The following is a 17,932-nucleotide window of genomic DNA, read 5'->3' as shown; positions in this document are numbered from 1 at the left end:
AAAAGTGACTGTCCTCTATCGAATGCACATCTCATTTTAATGAAATTCGTTTTTTTAATATCACGTTGCTGAGCTCCGTTGCATCACAAGGCTCCTCTCCGATCCACCACGTTGCTCCAATGTAGTTTGGCGGGCTTTAACGACTATTGTGACAGCTTAACGTGCTCTCCGAGGCACGGGATACACAAACAGATGAGGCCCTACCATCTTAGACGGCATCATCGCTTACTCTTTCATAGGACGCACCAATGTAAATAAGGGGCCTTGACGATCGCAATGTTTTCTGATTGACGTGACACTAATTAACTATTGGCTTAAATACCTAATTTAAGCGACAGTCCAGGCCAGTCATCTGTTCAGCCAATAACATCAGCTGTGGCATCCAACATAAAAATGTTCAGTAAGTATCGTAATAAACCGGTGTTCACTTTACAACAAATAATACTTTCAAATTCAAGAAATTATAAAAATATATTTTATCAACGACTGATCAATGTACGACTACGTCCGCATATCGTACATAGGTACAAGAGAGCTACCGCAGCACAGCTTGTTTTAAATAAATTGATTTATATTTGTATTATGAAAATTAAGCTTAATTTGCTATACTCTGCGAAAAGCAGGAGAATCTGTATGGTGTCATTTATAATTTCTTTAATCCTTATACTCAGCACCAAACAGATCTTCGGCTATGTACCCTCTACGCACGTTTCGCTCCGAAACCGGATCATCCTCAGGAGATGTTGACTTTACAGTGAATAATTGTTCTTAATTTTCATAATACATCATGGATTTCCGCAAAGTAACGCCCGCCTGCTTTAATCCAATATCTAAATATGTATTGCAAAAACTCGCGTATTAACAAACAACAATGTGTCGAACTATCAACATAATACTACGAGGCTGTAAGAAGTGAAATTACGTGACGTCAGCGAAGAAAGTGCCCAGTGCAGGTGACGCCGCAGACGGGCCCGCGGCCGCGCCAGTCCGCGACACACCGGCCTGGCGGGCGCACGCACCGCGACATGGACCTGTGCACTCGCTACACACGCTCGCATCTGTGACATGGAATAATGTCGTTCCGAAGACTCCTCAGCGCTGTGAGATACGCGCGTGACGCCTTGAACCGAGGCGCCCCTATGGCGGACGGCATCCTTAAATCACTTATATCAGTTATTGTTATTTGCTGTATCGCGGTCTCCTCACCTCAAAGTGCATCAGCCAAACCCTTCACCTTCAGCTTTCCCGCCAGCTGGTCACTCGCTGGCCTTGTGGGGACGGTGGGAGCGAGGTCGGAGGACGCGGAGAGACGAGAGCCGGGGGTCAAGCCGTATACGGGGCGGAGAGTTAGCAACGAAACTCTCCGGATGATATACTTCCACGATCAGACGGTTGCTGTCGTGGAGCTCGGCGAGGATAAACTGCTCCTCAACTGCGAGCTCATCGAGACTTAGTGAGTTCATTTTCTTCTTATGATTAGTTATGAAACTAAAAAACTTTATAGTAAACACAATTATATAACTCTGATAGCTTTACAAACTCAATCAAAGTTTCATGGAGGTTTTAATTTTTATTTTGTCAAAAGTTATCACAGTGAAAAAACTTCTATTATAGGTACTTAGTTTAGTTCCCCTTGATTTTCGTTATGGCTTTGGAAACTTTATCAAACATTCTGTTACTGCGAAACATAATTCTATTAATTTAAGTTTGATCTTCATTTATTTTTCCCGGAAAAGGATTTTTTGTTTACTGCAGTAAAACAGGTTTAAAATAAATTGCCAGTGCGTTGATTCGTAAATTTATAAAGATGAAAACAAATCGCAGGCACACGTTTGTTTACATTCTATCATACTAAAAAAGGATTATTTAGAAAATATTCATATAAGAAGATTTAACTATTTTATCTTCAGAATGTCTCCACTTTGATTTGTACTAAATGCGTAATAATGTTTTAATTATTGCGGAAACACACATTTTTTTTTTCAAAGTTAAACTTATTTTTAGAATGTAAAGATCTCATAAATAGTAGACTATACATGAAAATTTATAACAATTGATAAATATAACTTATTACTTATTATATAATTACTTATTAAGTAATTATAATTAGAGAATAAGGATATTTTTTAATTAGTAAGTAATCGTTTTTCACGGGTGAAGTTTAAGTACTCAAAGTGATATTTAAAATACATGTATTTTACGTCAGTTCTACACAAATAATCTGAAACAAATTGATACTAGGCATTGCGGTATACGAAAACTACCAACTACGCGTATAATTTTTAATGATTTTCCATAAAAAAATTCATCTGCTGTTCTACATAATATACCTATCCCAATTTTTTATGGGTTTCAGCGTGATGTTTAAAAGCCTATAACTTTCCTCAAGAATTTGGCTATAAACAATTTTTTTTTTCAGTTCCATAGATTGACGATTCTTGACGATCCTTTCAGCTTTATTTAAAGTAGTATTAAATATTCTATATGTGGGATATCAATTTTGGCAGGCCGCAAACCGTAGAGCGTTTTGAGTACTCGATTGGTAAAGTACCATTTAACTTTTTTATAATCGAATCTTTGCCGTTTTCGCCACTCCACCCTTTAGCTAATGCGTTATCGTCGGTTCATGAAACAACGTTGACTCAAGTAACTGAATGAGTACGAAAGTGACCTTCGGAGAGCAAGTGAACAGCCCTAGCCACTATCACTAAATCCTTCTTTATCTAGCGACTCCCGGTGACTAGTGTTATGTCGTTTGCGGGGGTCTACCAACACTGCGCTTACTCGAGCATCTTGGGACCCCAACGTCCATCGGTCCTCTGAGCCACATGCCCGCCCATTGCCACTTCAGCGTTGAGCTATGTCGGTAACTGTATTTCTTCTATCTGCACGGCTAGCTCAGGCAGGAGACAAAAATTATTTCCCCAAATTATAATGACTATTAATTTCTTATGCAACTATGACTTGATGAATTTCTTAATGACAAGGTTGCCTGAAAGAAGTCGCTCCGCTTTCATCTCACAAAAATATAATAGAACAAAATTTGTTAAATTGTAAAACGATGTTGGAAAAGAGCAACTGCTGAGCTTCTTGCCGGCTTCTTCTCGGTAGAATCTGCCTTCCGAACCTCCGGTATAGTCACAACAAACAGACACTTGACGTTTTAAAAGTACTTATATTAGGCCCAGTTGAAATAAATGAATTTTGAATTGAATTGTGTCCTAAAGCACATGGAATAGGAGAAGTTTACCCGCGTTTATTATTACACATATATTATTTGTATATTATTTCTACTTGTGCGCCAGTGCTCTAACAGTTGATAAAGCTGTGGGAGAAGATACATTTATATCCTGTCCCAGGAGAGATAATTGTCTCCTGCCCATGCTAGCCGTGGAGGACGATGACGGTGGATCTCTTCTTTGATTAAGTATCAACTTTGATACTTCGAGCCTTTTCCATCTCCCTCTGAATAACTCCGATCCTTCTTATGAGGCATATAGTTAGCGTCCGTGTTTCCAAATCTGATAAATTAAGAATAAAGTAACTGATTTGTCTAGACGCCCGATTGACACAGTGGGCAGTGACCCTGCTTTCAGAGTCCAAGGCCGTGGGTTCGATTCCCACAACTGGGAGTTTATCTGTATATTATTAGTATATTCGTCAGTTATCTTAGCACCCATAACACCAGCTACTCTGGGGCTGGTTGGCGATGTGTCTATTGGCGTAATATATTTATTTATTCTATTTATTCAAGTTGTTGGTTTAGAATCCCGATATGGGACAGTAATTGTTTAGTATTGATCTTTTCGAAAAAGAGTCGCAGTAGGTACGTTACCTGAGACCGCTTCATTAGGAATGGGGGATACATGTTTAAAATCTGTCTTTGTCTTAAAACTGAAGTGGCCCGTGAGACATTAATTAGGCTTACGACAAGTAGAGAGAAATCTTAAAGGTCTGTGTCCCACGAGCACCCGCCGAAAATTGAATACTCTGCCAATTTATTGAATAACTGAGTGGATTGCGCTATTTTCAATCTTGTTTCCAAGATTTAAGAGCCTCAATTGATTGTAGGAAATATAGTTAAACTTTGCGCATTTGTCAGTTCGCAAATTTATTGCGGATGTTCGGATTAAGATTGACTGGAAACGGCTGGACGGTTACAAATGTTAGAGAGGTAACTTATCGTACTGATAATCTAGCACCCAAATATTCCGTTAGAAGAAATTATAAGTAAGAATATTATGCAAAAATACCTTTTTGATACGTTTTTTAATGACTGTCTTAAGTACTAATGGTGCAATCGATTCTTAATTACCTTCTCGGCTTTTAACTTCTAATTTAAAACTGTTAAAGTATGGCAATGCAGCATGCACCGAACGAATGTATAAATGGTTGTATTGAATGTTTATGGTTGAGAACCTTTAATAAGTGTATTTGTTATGTTAGAGATTGCAGATGAGGTTTCAATTTTTGAAAAAGTTTCGAACAAATTTTTCGCTAATAAACTTGGTGGGATTTTTTTTTATTCTTGGGGGATCAATCTCCTACGGTGGCTGCCCGAAGCGCATAATGCAACTGGGAGACTTCTGCCTGTTTTCACTAAACATCCGATTAAGACGACTAGGAATCGGCTTAATCGTATTGATTAAGGTGATTAATAGAGAAAAAAATAGTTTTACGAACTCATAATGAGTTGTCTAAGGACTTCAGGCGCCGTCTAAAGTTACGATACCGATCGCCGGATCGTAAAGTTTAGTGGACTCGTAAACTGACACTTTCGAGAAGAAAAAAATATAAATTCGGTTTTGTTTGATAACCAGATCTAGAATAAAATTAAACAGACAAGTTAGGTTAAGGTATGCATAGGAATTGTTTTCGATTAGGCATTGCTTATCCGTCGTAAGTGGAAACAAGCTTTTGAAACCTCTTCTATAGGTATAGTACCTAACAATCAATAAGAGATTTTTTAATAATTGATCCACAATTGACGGAGTTTTGCAATACGAGATAATGAATGAATATGAATCCTATAAGAGTTAATGATGCAAAAAACAAGAATTGAAACGTTTAATCTAAAACAGAGTGCAACGTTTTTTTTTCCTAAAAACGTTTATATTCTGTTGAAAGTCAATGCGCACTTTACATATGTGTATGATCTATGGTAGCTATCGAGGTAGTGGTAAACAACTTTTTCTTTAAAGCAAGCTGAACCCTTGCTTTTAAAAAGTTGTCTATTAAAAATTAAAACTAATGTCAATGGGTAAATGGGGTTCACAGTGTTACGTGAGTAGGTTTGTAATAGTTAAAAAATAAAACTAATTAATACATCTAAGTCTTTCAATTCGAATCCCAACATATTCTCTCTGCCACAATTACCTGCTATTCCCATCTTTAAAACTATAATCCTGAACAAGAAAATTCAGAAGTAAAGTAATTACACGCGCAACACTTAATAACATAATATCTACCATTAGTTTAACTGCCTTAACGTAACTACCTCTATTCACAGTCTGGGGAAATTAATACGTTTTAAGAAATTAACAAATAACACATAGCAAATCACATCAATTAGATGTCGAAAAAATTTACGAATCCAGCTGCATTTTGATGTTACTTAGAAGTTTTCAAGCACAGGGCAACAAGGAAGAAGGCACTAGAGTGTGTGTTGAAATTACGTATCACAAAGTTACTTTTATGAGTTCTTAAAAAAGTCTGCACAGAATATATTTTGTTTATTTTATTCATAATCCTAAATATTACCAGACCATTCATCAACATAAGATGTTTCAGTTATTGAACGGGACTGCCTGTCCTTTATACATATAATTTTACGCATGTAACTCCGTTAACTTTATAATTAAACTGCGCCCGCACTTCATTTCCTTTTTCCCGTTTCGCAAAGTCCTCTACCTGACTATGAAAGCGTATTAAATTATATAGTTATATTTGTTTATCCATAAGTTCTATTAAACATCGTTCTACTAAATATACTACTACTAAGTATGTTTCGTTCTGGTTTGCAAAATAGACACATGATTAGTAAAGAAAAGAGCTGTGCGATCGATATATAAACTTAGATCACGCGAATCCCTTCGTACCAAATTTAAAGATATAGGTATACTTACAGTAGCCTGGCAATATATTTATAATAATATTATCTTTATTAAACAAAACATAAGTAATTATAAACAAAAAGTCGATATAACCAGTCGACTAACTAGAAACGGACATAAATTAGTGATATCTGCACATCGTCTGAGAAAAGTACAGAAATCCTTTGTGGGGATGGGTATATGCTTTTATAACATGATACCGAAGTTAATATTAGATCTACCTTTACCTAAGTTTAAACAATATATTAAAACACATTTATTAAATCGTGGTTACTACACGATTGATGAATTCCTTAACGACAAGGCTGCTTGGAAGCAGGCCACTCCGCTTTCATCTCTTGCAAAACGGAACAATTCTAAAGATTGTTAAACTTTAAAATGATGTTGGAAAAGAGCAATCTGCTGAGTTTCTTGCCGGCTCTTCTCAGTGGAATCTGCCTTCCGAACCGGTGGTAGAGTCACTACAAACAGACTTGACGTTTCATAAGTGCTTATTAATTAGGCCTACTTGAAATAAATGTATTTTCAATTTTGAAATTTTGAAAGTTTTATCCAATAGAATAAAAATATTAAACTCGCCTCCAAAATTCTAAAATTAATGATGTTAGAATTCTTAAATTATGTTCTATGTATATGTATGTTTTATCAAGCGTTAATGATGAAAGGAATGGCAATCATTGCATATTTTGACTAGGATTTAGCTCTATTTAGGCTTTAGATATAGTTTAGATTTTATCACGAAAATAGTCTAAAAACGAATCACCTCGTTAAAATATCTAAATTATTCAATTATAATAAAATTTGAAACGTTAGAAATCATAGATTTTTAAGTAAAGTTAATCATTACAAAATCAATTACATACATCGATCTCTAATTTGTAATTATTTTATAACTCGGCCACCACATATCGTAACGTAAAAAATTATAGGTAATAACAGATTTAAAAAATGTTTGTTTTTTATAAAATACTAGCGGACCCCAGCGCCATCTGTCGGGCTAATTCGTGAATCTTAACCATCCAGGGTGCCACCCAAACTTATACCAAAAAATTCTTTCAAATCGGTCCAGCCATCAGGGAGTTCAGTGACATACACACGCACACAAGAAATATATATATTAGATGTTCATCTTACTTTGTTCCTTTTAAATGGCAGTATTTTAATTTTCCCTAAATAAATTGTTCTGTGCCTTATTAGGTCGTTATTTGAATTTTGAATTATTTGAGCAAAAGCAAAATATATACGTCTAATAAGAAACCCGAGCGACATTTGTAGTTGGGCCACGTAGCTAGTTGATCCACCAACTAAATTATTTATTGACGAGTCTTAGCTTTATTGACTTCTTTGTGTTTCTACTGGCCGGCGATACATTCAAGGCTACGTTGTGTGTGTGTGTGTGGGCTCTTTTTATACCTTATAGCTTTAGTTTTAAGATAACGAATGTGGCTATCATTATCACCTCGCTGTAATGGAGATATACAAGTATGAACGCTCCATAACTGCCTATGATTGACGTCCAGAAATTAAAAAAAAATAATTTCAATTGTGTTTGATATTAATCCCATCTTGAAAACATTTTTTTTATATTATCAATTAATGGACTAAGAATGTGTATGAATTTATGAATGAGGAATGTCTATATATTTATGATATGTTAAAGTATATATTAGTTTATTATTTTTTTTTTATATTTATTATTATATGTGTTGTTTTATTTGTGTAATCTAGTTCAAGTATTAGTATGAATTTTTTTTACATGCTCAACCTGCAGTCTGTCATCCTTTTGTTTTCCTTATCCTAAGGTTGCCTGGAAGAGATGGCTACGAAGCGATAAGGCCGCCTTTTGTACACTGGTACTGTCTGTGTTTTTTTTTATTCTTCTTCTGTTTTTTTTTGTGCAAATAAAGAGTATAAATAAATAAATAGATAAATAAGAAACTGGGAAACCGTCGTCGCAAAACAGAGCAACCCGAGGCAGGCAGAGGTAAACCTGAGGCATAGGCAGTTGCGTGCACAGTGATTTTGACCAGGGTATGCATAAAGCAGGTACATGGCATAAAATGACAAAATTCCCCTCTAATACGAGTTGTATAAAATAATTTGGGTATGCAGTGATTTTGTGCATGTATGAAGTGCACGCCACTGGGCATAGGGGTTAAGAAGTTCTGTGACGCAGTGCCGGTTATTCCAAATCTGTACCATTGTCCTTGCCTGCAGAGCTCACGCCGCAGTGACTTGTGCGGCTTGCGGGCAGGTGCCGCATACGTCCAACCGCATTTTATTTTGTGCCGAATAAAATTATTTTATTCAGACGCATGTTCCATAAATATCAAAAAAAGTTTTGATGCTTTTGTATACTAGCTTTTTAAATCGTTTCGTGTACAATTCTTGGTTTAGGAATGGGTTAGTTAAATATTTATTATTTTATTTCACTAAAATCTTTTTATCAGAAGGCTATTCATTGTCTATCCCAGGGATTAAGAATTAGTAGTTTATAACTTTACTATAAAACTTACTTTACGTACGCTTCACTTGATTAAAAACCGGCTCGCGCACGAAGGTTTCCGTACCATTATATTACCGATAAAAAAGTCATGTCTGCTGTATTGGAGCCCACTTAACTATTCTAATTTTTTGCAGTCTTAATTTAAGCGTATATGCATTAGCACTAACAAACAAACCAACAAACAGACACGCACATATTTTTTTATTATATTACTGTTTTCCGCGACTTTATTCGCATTTGTCTCGTTACTTTAATTCCGGGACTAAAAGTATCTAAAATATTATATATTTTATTCTTTTCTTCTTTCCAGTAGCCTTTGTAGATAGTACAAGATTTGCTCGCAATCGAGGAGTCGTTTTTGAATATAGAAATACTTACATATCGGAGTAAAATGGATCTTATTTTCATGATTTTGAAAGAACGTTTGTAAAACAAGAAACAGAAGTAGAGGTTATACGACTCTACTAACTATTAAGTCCATTTACAAGTTACTTTGACGATACAGAGTTTGATATGCGAAAACCGATTATGAACGAGGAAATCTTGTACTAAGGCTACCTCTCTAAATTTTTTTAAAACCTCTTTAGTGGTGTTACTTTCGAATTCATAATATTATATATTGAAAGGTTAGATAACATTTGAATATAAATTACACTTAATCGATTAACAAATTACAGATTGCGTGTAGGTAATTATTCCCGTTCGACTAAATACCGGTCTCCAATCCATACCAACTCCTATTGAGGTGCAAGGACGAATTGATCGTAGGTACCGGCGTGGGAGGTATTTATGTCGCAGGATAAGTGGACAGATTCAGTATTTGCGAAAAAACTAGGAGGATTACAAGGGCGTGATGGATAAGGAAATGGGAGAAGATGAAGAAGGACAAGGAAGGAGCTCACCTGTTTGAAAGGGGGGTGTAAGGGGAAGGATAGTACTTGACATCCATCGAAAGTGCCAACCGTACCTGCCCCTGTGCGAGGCCGAGAGGTTGGATTTAGTTGTAAGAGAAAATTTAAATGTAAGTACTCAATATAGGTCTGTGGAACAGCATTCTTGTCTTCTTTGCGTTGGCAAGGCAGCTTATCCGAGAAGGCAAAGATGCTCTATAAACTTGTTCTATTAGCTTTAAAGCGGCGAGTAAATTAGTGATAGTTACTTTTTTTGTAATGTTTAGTTTCCATCCGTGACATAGTCACGTTGTGACCAAACCCCTTTAAATAAATAAGATTAAAAAAAACAAATACCTGCCCGTTGTGCATCCTGCAGACTTACCGACGAGGCACTGGTGACCGACCGATGGCACTCCTTTATCAGCTGTCTCAATCCACTGACCGGTAACGGGCAGAAGCGTTACCAGCACTGCGATTACCAACCCGCATGCCAAGCGTGGTGATTATTAGCATTTGCTTTGTAGATGGGCGTATCTCTCTACGTAGAAGAACTAGAGTTACCGACATAGTTCAACGAGCGCGAAGCTGAAGTGGCAACATACATTCGAAGTGTAGCTCGAGAACAGATGGACATCACGGTCCCAAGGTACTGGAATGGCTACTCTGCACTGGTAAGCGCATCGTTGGTCGACCCCCAACGAGTTGGATAAAATGACGCGTCAAACGCGTCGCAGGGAGCCGCTATACACAAGAAGCACACAACTGAGGAATTATAAAAGCCCTGCAAAAGACCTAAGTCCAGCAGTGGACATCAAGTGGCTAAAAATTATACTGAAAGATTCCAAAGTAAGCCACGGATGGCGTGACGGTGGTGACCCGCCCTACCCGTGCAATTACCTGTGGGCTAAGGTGTTGCTTGAAAAATTTTACATTACTTTCTCAATTATGTTACCAAAATGTAAAGTAAGACTAGGTTAGAATATAAATACTCATATGGTATAAGTATTTTTTGGATAATTAGGACCTATTTAATATCAATCATTAGCTCCGATATGGATCGTTGCAGTCTTAAATTCCAACTATATCCGGTAATTTTTATCATCCTAGGCTTTTCGCAAAAAATCGAGGTTTCCTTTTTGTGCTACGACATAAACACACCGCTATACTTAATAAATAACTCACTATCGATCTTTTTATTTTAATACTGCAGCTGCAGTTAATAGAGTTCGGTTAAATATAGGATTTCAAAGAATAACTAACTATTTTCCAATGTGGCCTGTGGACTGACCTATGATTAATAACTATGGAATCAGTCAGTAATTTCTTATTAGGCACTGAATAATATCTAATAGTTGAACAGAAAGTTATACTGTTTTTGAAACACCTGGATCATGGATCAGTGGGTATTTATTAAACTATTGAGTGATGGATGTGAGAGTCTTTCAAGTACTTGCCCTTTGTAATAAAATATAAAATCTGATTTGTTATCTACTTCTAAAACCCGTAAAGTAAAATACGAGATGAAGAACTTAAGAAATTTAAATGACACAAAATTTTATAAACTAAATAAAATATCGTTTAAATTAGTTCAGAACATTTGGTTTTTTAGTTTACCAGTAATTGGTCTTTGTTCGCAATTTTGAATATGATTGAAATGCCATCACTTTAATGCATTCCCTAATTAATAGAAAAAAAATAGTTGGAAACTATGAAGAAATTTGTTGTATCATAGACGCTCATGGATGTAATTTATCAAACAAAAATTTTAATTTTCGAATTTTTCTCTATGAGATTATTGCACTGTTGTTATAGAGACGTTTAATATACGAACACGATTTGACAGGCTACATTTTTGAAACAGGAAATGTTCATATGTCTGTTCGTGCGTGCATGCGTGTGCCTGCTTGTTGTGTGTGTGTGCATTTATGTGGAATACTATAAACTAGGCCCCATTTCAATCCAAAATGGGGTACAACATTTTTCCCCTTAATATGGGTATCAAATGAAAAGGCTTGCGAAATGCGTATGGTTGTGTTAATTTAATTTTTATAAAGAAATCATCGTTGCTATGACGATTGAGGAGTGTTGCTCTGTTTAAAGGCGATTTCCACTTACGATCGGGTAGTTCATATGCTAAAAAAACTACTTATGTACACGCGTCAGAAGTTATACTTCATTGGCGTAACAAGATAAAAGTCTTTTCAAAAATTTTATCTTAAGCCTTATTCTACGTTTGTAGCGAAAACGACACTGAAAAAAGGTATTTAATACATTAAAAGTTTATTTATAACGCATTATCTAGTTATTTCATTATTGGACCACCAGGTTTCACTGAACGTTAAAGTTTGAGATTTTTGTACAATTGAATCAATTTAATCAGCGGCAATCAACTTTGAAAATTGAAAGTGTACTGTCAAATCTTACACCGGCTAACTACAGTGTGCCGGTTTTTAGTGACGCCGCTAAAGAAGTATAACTTCAAAAAATATCGCATTAAATTAAAACGCAACAAGATTTATTTACATCTGGCAGAAGCCAGTAATCTACGGTTACGCTGTTACCAGCGGTCGTTAGATCAGCGATGTGTGTTGGTGCGCACGCGATGCCATTGTTCGTCCACATTCACTTTTGTTTCTTCAGTCATAATGAAGCAAGTGCATGTATCGTGCGCTAACAATGATCTTGACATTGTCCGCATAATGGATGCTTGTTGTTTTCTGTTGAATAACTAAATTATATCATAACAACCATATTGCGTCTGCGTCCCGCGTACCTACGATGATAATATCATTACGTCAGTTGATGAGCACATGAACACAAAATGAGCACATTTTTCTTAATTTCACAGTAAAAATTCATGTATGCATCAAAAGTGCCATCTATGGCATACCATCTATTTTAATAAAGATATTTTTGACTTTGACTTTTCACATGTATTCATCAACAATAACCTATAACAGACACTGTTTTTATACAGAACAACACTTCGCAGAGCATGCGAGGAACACGCCCTACGTAGAACCGCCTCGTGTCCATGAAAGTCAAAGTCAAATATTTCTTTATTCATGTTAAGTAGGACATAGAAGTGAGTTGATGGCGATAACTAAATTTGCCAACTTAAAACTAAAGCTACGAGGGTTTCAAACGCGCCCTGGTCTAAGAAGAAGCCCACAACAAACTTAGCCGGTAGCTATTTTTTATCACCATTGTCATTTAAGACTATTAAAGAAGCAACCTGGTTAGAGCAAAAATTTACACCCAAGCAATTTTCTCGTTGACGTACTCCTTAATACTATAAAAAGACTTTACTATAAGCTTACGTTTGATACAAACTTTGAAGTTTTTCACAGACATCTCTAAGATATCTACTAGTAGTTAATTGTAATATTGTATACAATTTCCTTTAAATGAATTACTTATTTTATGTAGTCTAGCATATTGCACTGCAAGTTTATTTTTGCTTCTAATGTTCAAATTATTGCAGTCACATTTTCTCTTAAATTTTGATATATTTTTGTGAACATACATTAATATTTTTTTCATGTATTGGCTAGAAACAGTCATTATCTTAACATTATCTCATCTACTTGAGGCATTGGTGTTAAGCCTCATCATCACCTCAACTGACTGACTGATCTTTTGTTGGAAGTTCCAGAATCCACGGTCCTGGGCCGCTTGTTTCTTTACCTGTTATTACACTCGCAACTACGTCATTTACACCGCTGTCCGACGCCAGAAACAAGCATGGCGGTAGAACTTTCACGGTTATCTCAAAAAGCTAAAAAGAGTAAAAATAATACTGCTTAAGCGATGGTAGTAAGTCCCCAGTACGAATATCGCAGTTCATTGAGCGTTTACGGGGAGCGTGGGGGGTGTACCTAGTCATTGAGCACAATGCGCACACAAAGCCGGCTCGGGTGACCGTTGCCGGTCCGATTGTTCGCTCATCACCGCGTCTGCCGGAAAATATTGCATGTTACGCTGCAATGGAAATTCTTTCAAACACGTAACACGATTCGTTTCGTATCGTATCAATTCGTAGACATTCTGTAAAACAAACACACACAGACACGCATTCAATTCCCTACTAATATTATAAATGCGAAAGTGTTGTTTGTCCTTTCTTTACGCACTAGTTAAGCAACCAATTAACTTGTTGTTTGGCGTAGAGTTAATTGAAATGACGGAGAGTAACTTAGAAGACCCCAACGGAACCAGGAAAACGGAAACGGAAATAAACGCGGTCGAAAAACTAAAGCAACAGCTAGTATAGACATATCCCGTCAACAAACCGTCCTACAGTTTTTAATTACCAAACTGGGCATGTTTTCGGGATAAAAAGTAAGTATCCTACGTCAATTTCGAGGATTCAAGCTATATCATCATCAAAACATCAACCCATTACGGGCTAACTAACATATAGCCTATGACACTCAACAATAACGTAGCTTTGTATTGGTGAAATAATTTTGAAAATCGTTTCAGTAGATCCAGAGATTACCCCTTACAACGTCACAAACTCACAAACGTCACCTCTTTATAATATTAGTTTATGTAACAAAAACTGTTTAAGCGACTTTGATAACCAGCGTAATCGAGTGTTTTTGCACTAGTGCATAAAAATGTCACAAAACCCACGCGGACCTTTCTGAGAATTATCTACTGACTAACTAAGGTTTGCGTAGCTTACTTACGTATCGATTTTACGTTTTACGATGACGTATTTCCATAGGGTTTTATCCATTGATTTATTGTTAATAATGTAAGCTCACTGGTTTTATTTAGATTACTATTTAATGCTCTGCCAAAATATTTATTCTCAATCTATATTTAATTTTTTTTTTTTCGTTTTTTGTTTTTTTTTTTTATTCATAATAATGCTTAGCGATAATAATAAAATCAGCACTATTCAAAATTCATAAAAGAAAAACATCCACCCTCCGTTTGCGGGGCTTTTGAATGCCCAAGCAACCGGCGGTCAGGGCTCCAGAGTAAGTAACCTCACAATACCACTACTAGTAACTATATTTATTATTATAGTTTCTATTTTTTCATGTAGGTAAGTATTATCTCAGGAAATATCAGTTCTAAATTATTTGAAGTTCGCATATTTGTAGATAGGTGTGTATTTCTTTAGTTTGCGCGATTTTACTTGTAAATATAAATAAATATAAATAAATGAAAACTTGCTAATACTTTCATATTATGTGTTAGGACTTACAGGCTCTTTTTTATGGAAGGATTTTGTGGTCCTGGACAGATGCTCCAGCTCGTAGGCCCGCGAGATTTACAAGGACACAGTCGGTTTGTACAATATAAAACCTTACGTCTGTCTATTTTGACGACCCCTGGCGCGGACGCAGCGGTGAGCGCTGTGAATTTAAGAAGGAGCTCCCGGCTTCGATTTTGACAGGGCAATTTGGGAATTTATAATTTCTGAATTTTCTCTTGTCTGGTCTGGTGGGAGGCTTAGGGCGTCGCTAGTTACCACTCTACCGTCAAAAATGTGCCGCTAATCGATTTAGTGTTCCGGTGCGATATCGCGTAGAAAAACGGGGCTACCGTATGTCTATGACTAACGTACTCCCAAACAGGTTACCCCGCTACCATCTTAGACTGCATCATCACTTACCACCAAATGAGATTGCAGTCAAGGGCTAACTTGCAGTGGAATAAAAAAAAATACGTAAGATTTTGAATAATAAACTTTTCGTTAGTTTCCTACTTCATTTATTGAGGAAGGTCTTTTTACGCGGGGGAAACCGCAGGTCACACCGTAAAGCAATGTATCTGTAGAAACATAAAATATGAGCTAGTCAAGAGTAATGTTAAACGCTTACCAAAACTTAAATTGTAAAGCAAAATTCAGTTTAAATATTTCGCGTGAAACGCTTTCAAGTTATGATCGACGAGCGCGAAACGATTCATATCATGACTCGTTGAAAAGTTGGCGAATTTTGAATTGCTCTTTATAAAGGCTCAGAGCCTTTTCGTATCTCTCAGTGAGAAAGTATATGGTTCAGCCCCGGATCTACAATTTGTTCGAACCGGGGCAAAAACTTGACAGTGACCCTCTCTCCAGTTTTTGAGATAAATTAGTTTAAAAAATGATTTCGTTTTCATTTGTATGAGCAATTTTTTATTTCTTATCATAGTATAATATTGTTTTTATAAGTAATTCGGTATGAGTATCTATCGCAATTTACGGGGTAAAACCTGAGCTTAGGCTCATCGCAAATAGGCAATGAAATGGAATGAAAATTTATTTCTTAACGTATAACAATATCAGAGAGGGATGGGCAATAGTTTTTCAAATACCTATTCATCGAGACCGTCGTCTTAATTGACGGGTTTCCCTATTTTTTTATTAATAACAAAATCTCTCTTTTAGCGATTATAGCAAACTAGCTGTTGCCCGCGACTTTTTCCGTTTTTGTTTTTGATTTTAAAGCATCCTGTAGCAACAGTTTATTTGAGAGATGTGTGGCATTCCATTTAGGTGTAGTGGTCTAGTGCTACAGATATTGTTAATATTTACTGAAATGAAGAAAGTGAAGTCGAGCTTCTGCCCAATGGGCTATCACCGCTTCGCAAGTCTTAAATATACATATCCAATTTAATAGTAAGTCATAAAGCCGTATTTTCAGTAGAGTAATTTTGCCTGATTCGGGTAATTCAAATGTCTTCAATTGTGGATGTAACATATTCTTATATCATTTTGTTAGCTTCTATAAAGTGTTCTACAAAAGCTCTTGAACAGTGTGTGGGATAATCTTTGATGGTTTATAAATCTGTGTACATTATTGACAACTTAATATACTAGCGGTGCACCGGATTGTGACATAACAGTGGCGTTACGTTTTCGAAGGGCACTGACGTTAACGCTACCTGGCGAGTGACCGTCCACTTTCCCGCGACAGTCCCGCACGCCGCCGCACTAATACCTTTGCACTTGACATGCTTCGCTAGGTCACTTCCCTCGCACGTGACGCGTTCAGTATGTTCTGCGTCTTCACAATAGTTTTCGCCCTAGAATACACTGTGTCAACAGAGGAACACTCCACAGATCATGCAAGGAGCACGTCCTGCAACATGTCGCCCTGTGAAAAGTTAGTGGTACATCACCACTGTTGGACAAAGGTATTTTGTAGGGAGATCCACAATCCACGGTCCTGGGCCGCTTGCCTCCAGCGGCTCCCAGCGATTCGCCTGATGTCATCTGTCCACTGTCTGTCTGGGGGGAGTAAGTGGGAGGCTGGTACCAGTCAGCTGCCCGTGGTGCATCCTGCCTTCTAACCGACGAAGCTCTGGCGACCGACAAGTGGCGTTATGACCACTTCGAATTGGCTAGACTGAATAAATGGCACAGACCGAAGTCGGACAGCAGCGACGCCGCGTGCGATCAGTCTAGCCCTGCGATGATCAACCCGCCTGTCCAGCGTGGTCACCGGGCAAATCTTCGTATGGATGGAGAAAATAAAGCCACAGCCCCTCAGTGGTACATGCTTCAGTAATTATGAGTTATTGTCGTTGTCGGGAATGCGGCGGTGCGGGATAAATCCAATTACGATATGGGTACTTCGGTATTTTTATTGAGTAATTATTACACAGTGAAGCGTCAAATTAACTCTGACGAACTTAGTGGATAGTGAGATATTGGCTAATGGAAGTGAGTGGAAGAAGAAGACATGTTTTGCCGACCTCACTTAGCGTTGAATAAGAGCAAAAAGAAAAAACTCTATTAAAAAAAAAGGAGTTCGTTTTAAAATATACAAGGTCTTTTGAAAATGGGGCACGAGACCACGATCTTATCACTTATCATATCACTTAGTTATTTAGAAAACTGATCATAATTTCAATTCTAGACCTACTTATTTCAGTTTTCATAATATAAAAGTAATCTAAGAAAATGGTTATCTCTAACTAGTTAGAATGGGCAAACCTAGCGCCATTCTATGCCGAACGGTAGCGGTAAATATAAGCTTACATATTTACTATGATTTTAGTGACTGAATACTGTTTTCGGGTACACTTTACATCATGATTCCGAAATCATAAGACAGTTTTAGACAAGTTAAAAACTTTTACAATGGGAAACTTTTATTGTTCCTTAACACCCGATAATCTTTAAAACGAGAGTGAATAAATGAAAATAGGAATAAATGTTAACATGTATTTCCTTGTCATATCTCATCACCTTCTCTTCTCTCTCTTTTTCTATCGAAATTCTGGTGAAGCGCGAGACTGAAGTCAATAAAAACTTGTATAAATCTTTTCCTAGTGGAGTTTCTAGAAGTATCAGCGGGACAGTCACGGCCGCGGCTGAGGGGGGGACGACGACTCGCGTCATGATTCAATCATTGGACAATTGCGGCTTTGGATTCAAACTGAAAGGCGTTATGCAATAGCAACATAATCCT

The 17,932-nt window shown here is 36.9% G+C and overlaps 1 protein-coding gene across 1 annotated transcript in view; it reads left to right on the top strand.

The window, feature by feature from the left end:
• The first annotated feature begins 999 nt into the window (after window positions 1-999).
• Window positions 1,000-17,932, top strand: part of LOC120629023 — a 54,993-nt gene continuing 38,060 nt past the window's right edge. The window contains exon 1 of the mRNA XM_039897750.1: window positions 1,000-1,453. Within this exon, the coding sequence (XP_039753684.1) occupies window positions 1,074-1,453 (380 nt within the window). The 5' untranslated portion in view covers window positions 1,000-1,073. The remainder of the gene's footprint in view (window positions 1,454-17,932) is intronic.

The sequence above is a fragment of the Pararge aegeria genome, chromosome 13 (assembly GCF_905163445.1).
Source record: "Pararge aegeria chromosome 13, ilParAegt1.1, whole genome shotgun sequence".
NCBI lineage: Eukaryota > Metazoa > Arthropoda > Insecta > Lepidoptera > Nymphalidae > Pararge > Pararge aegeria.
This window is presented reverse-complemented; position numbering and strand designations above follow the sequence as displayed.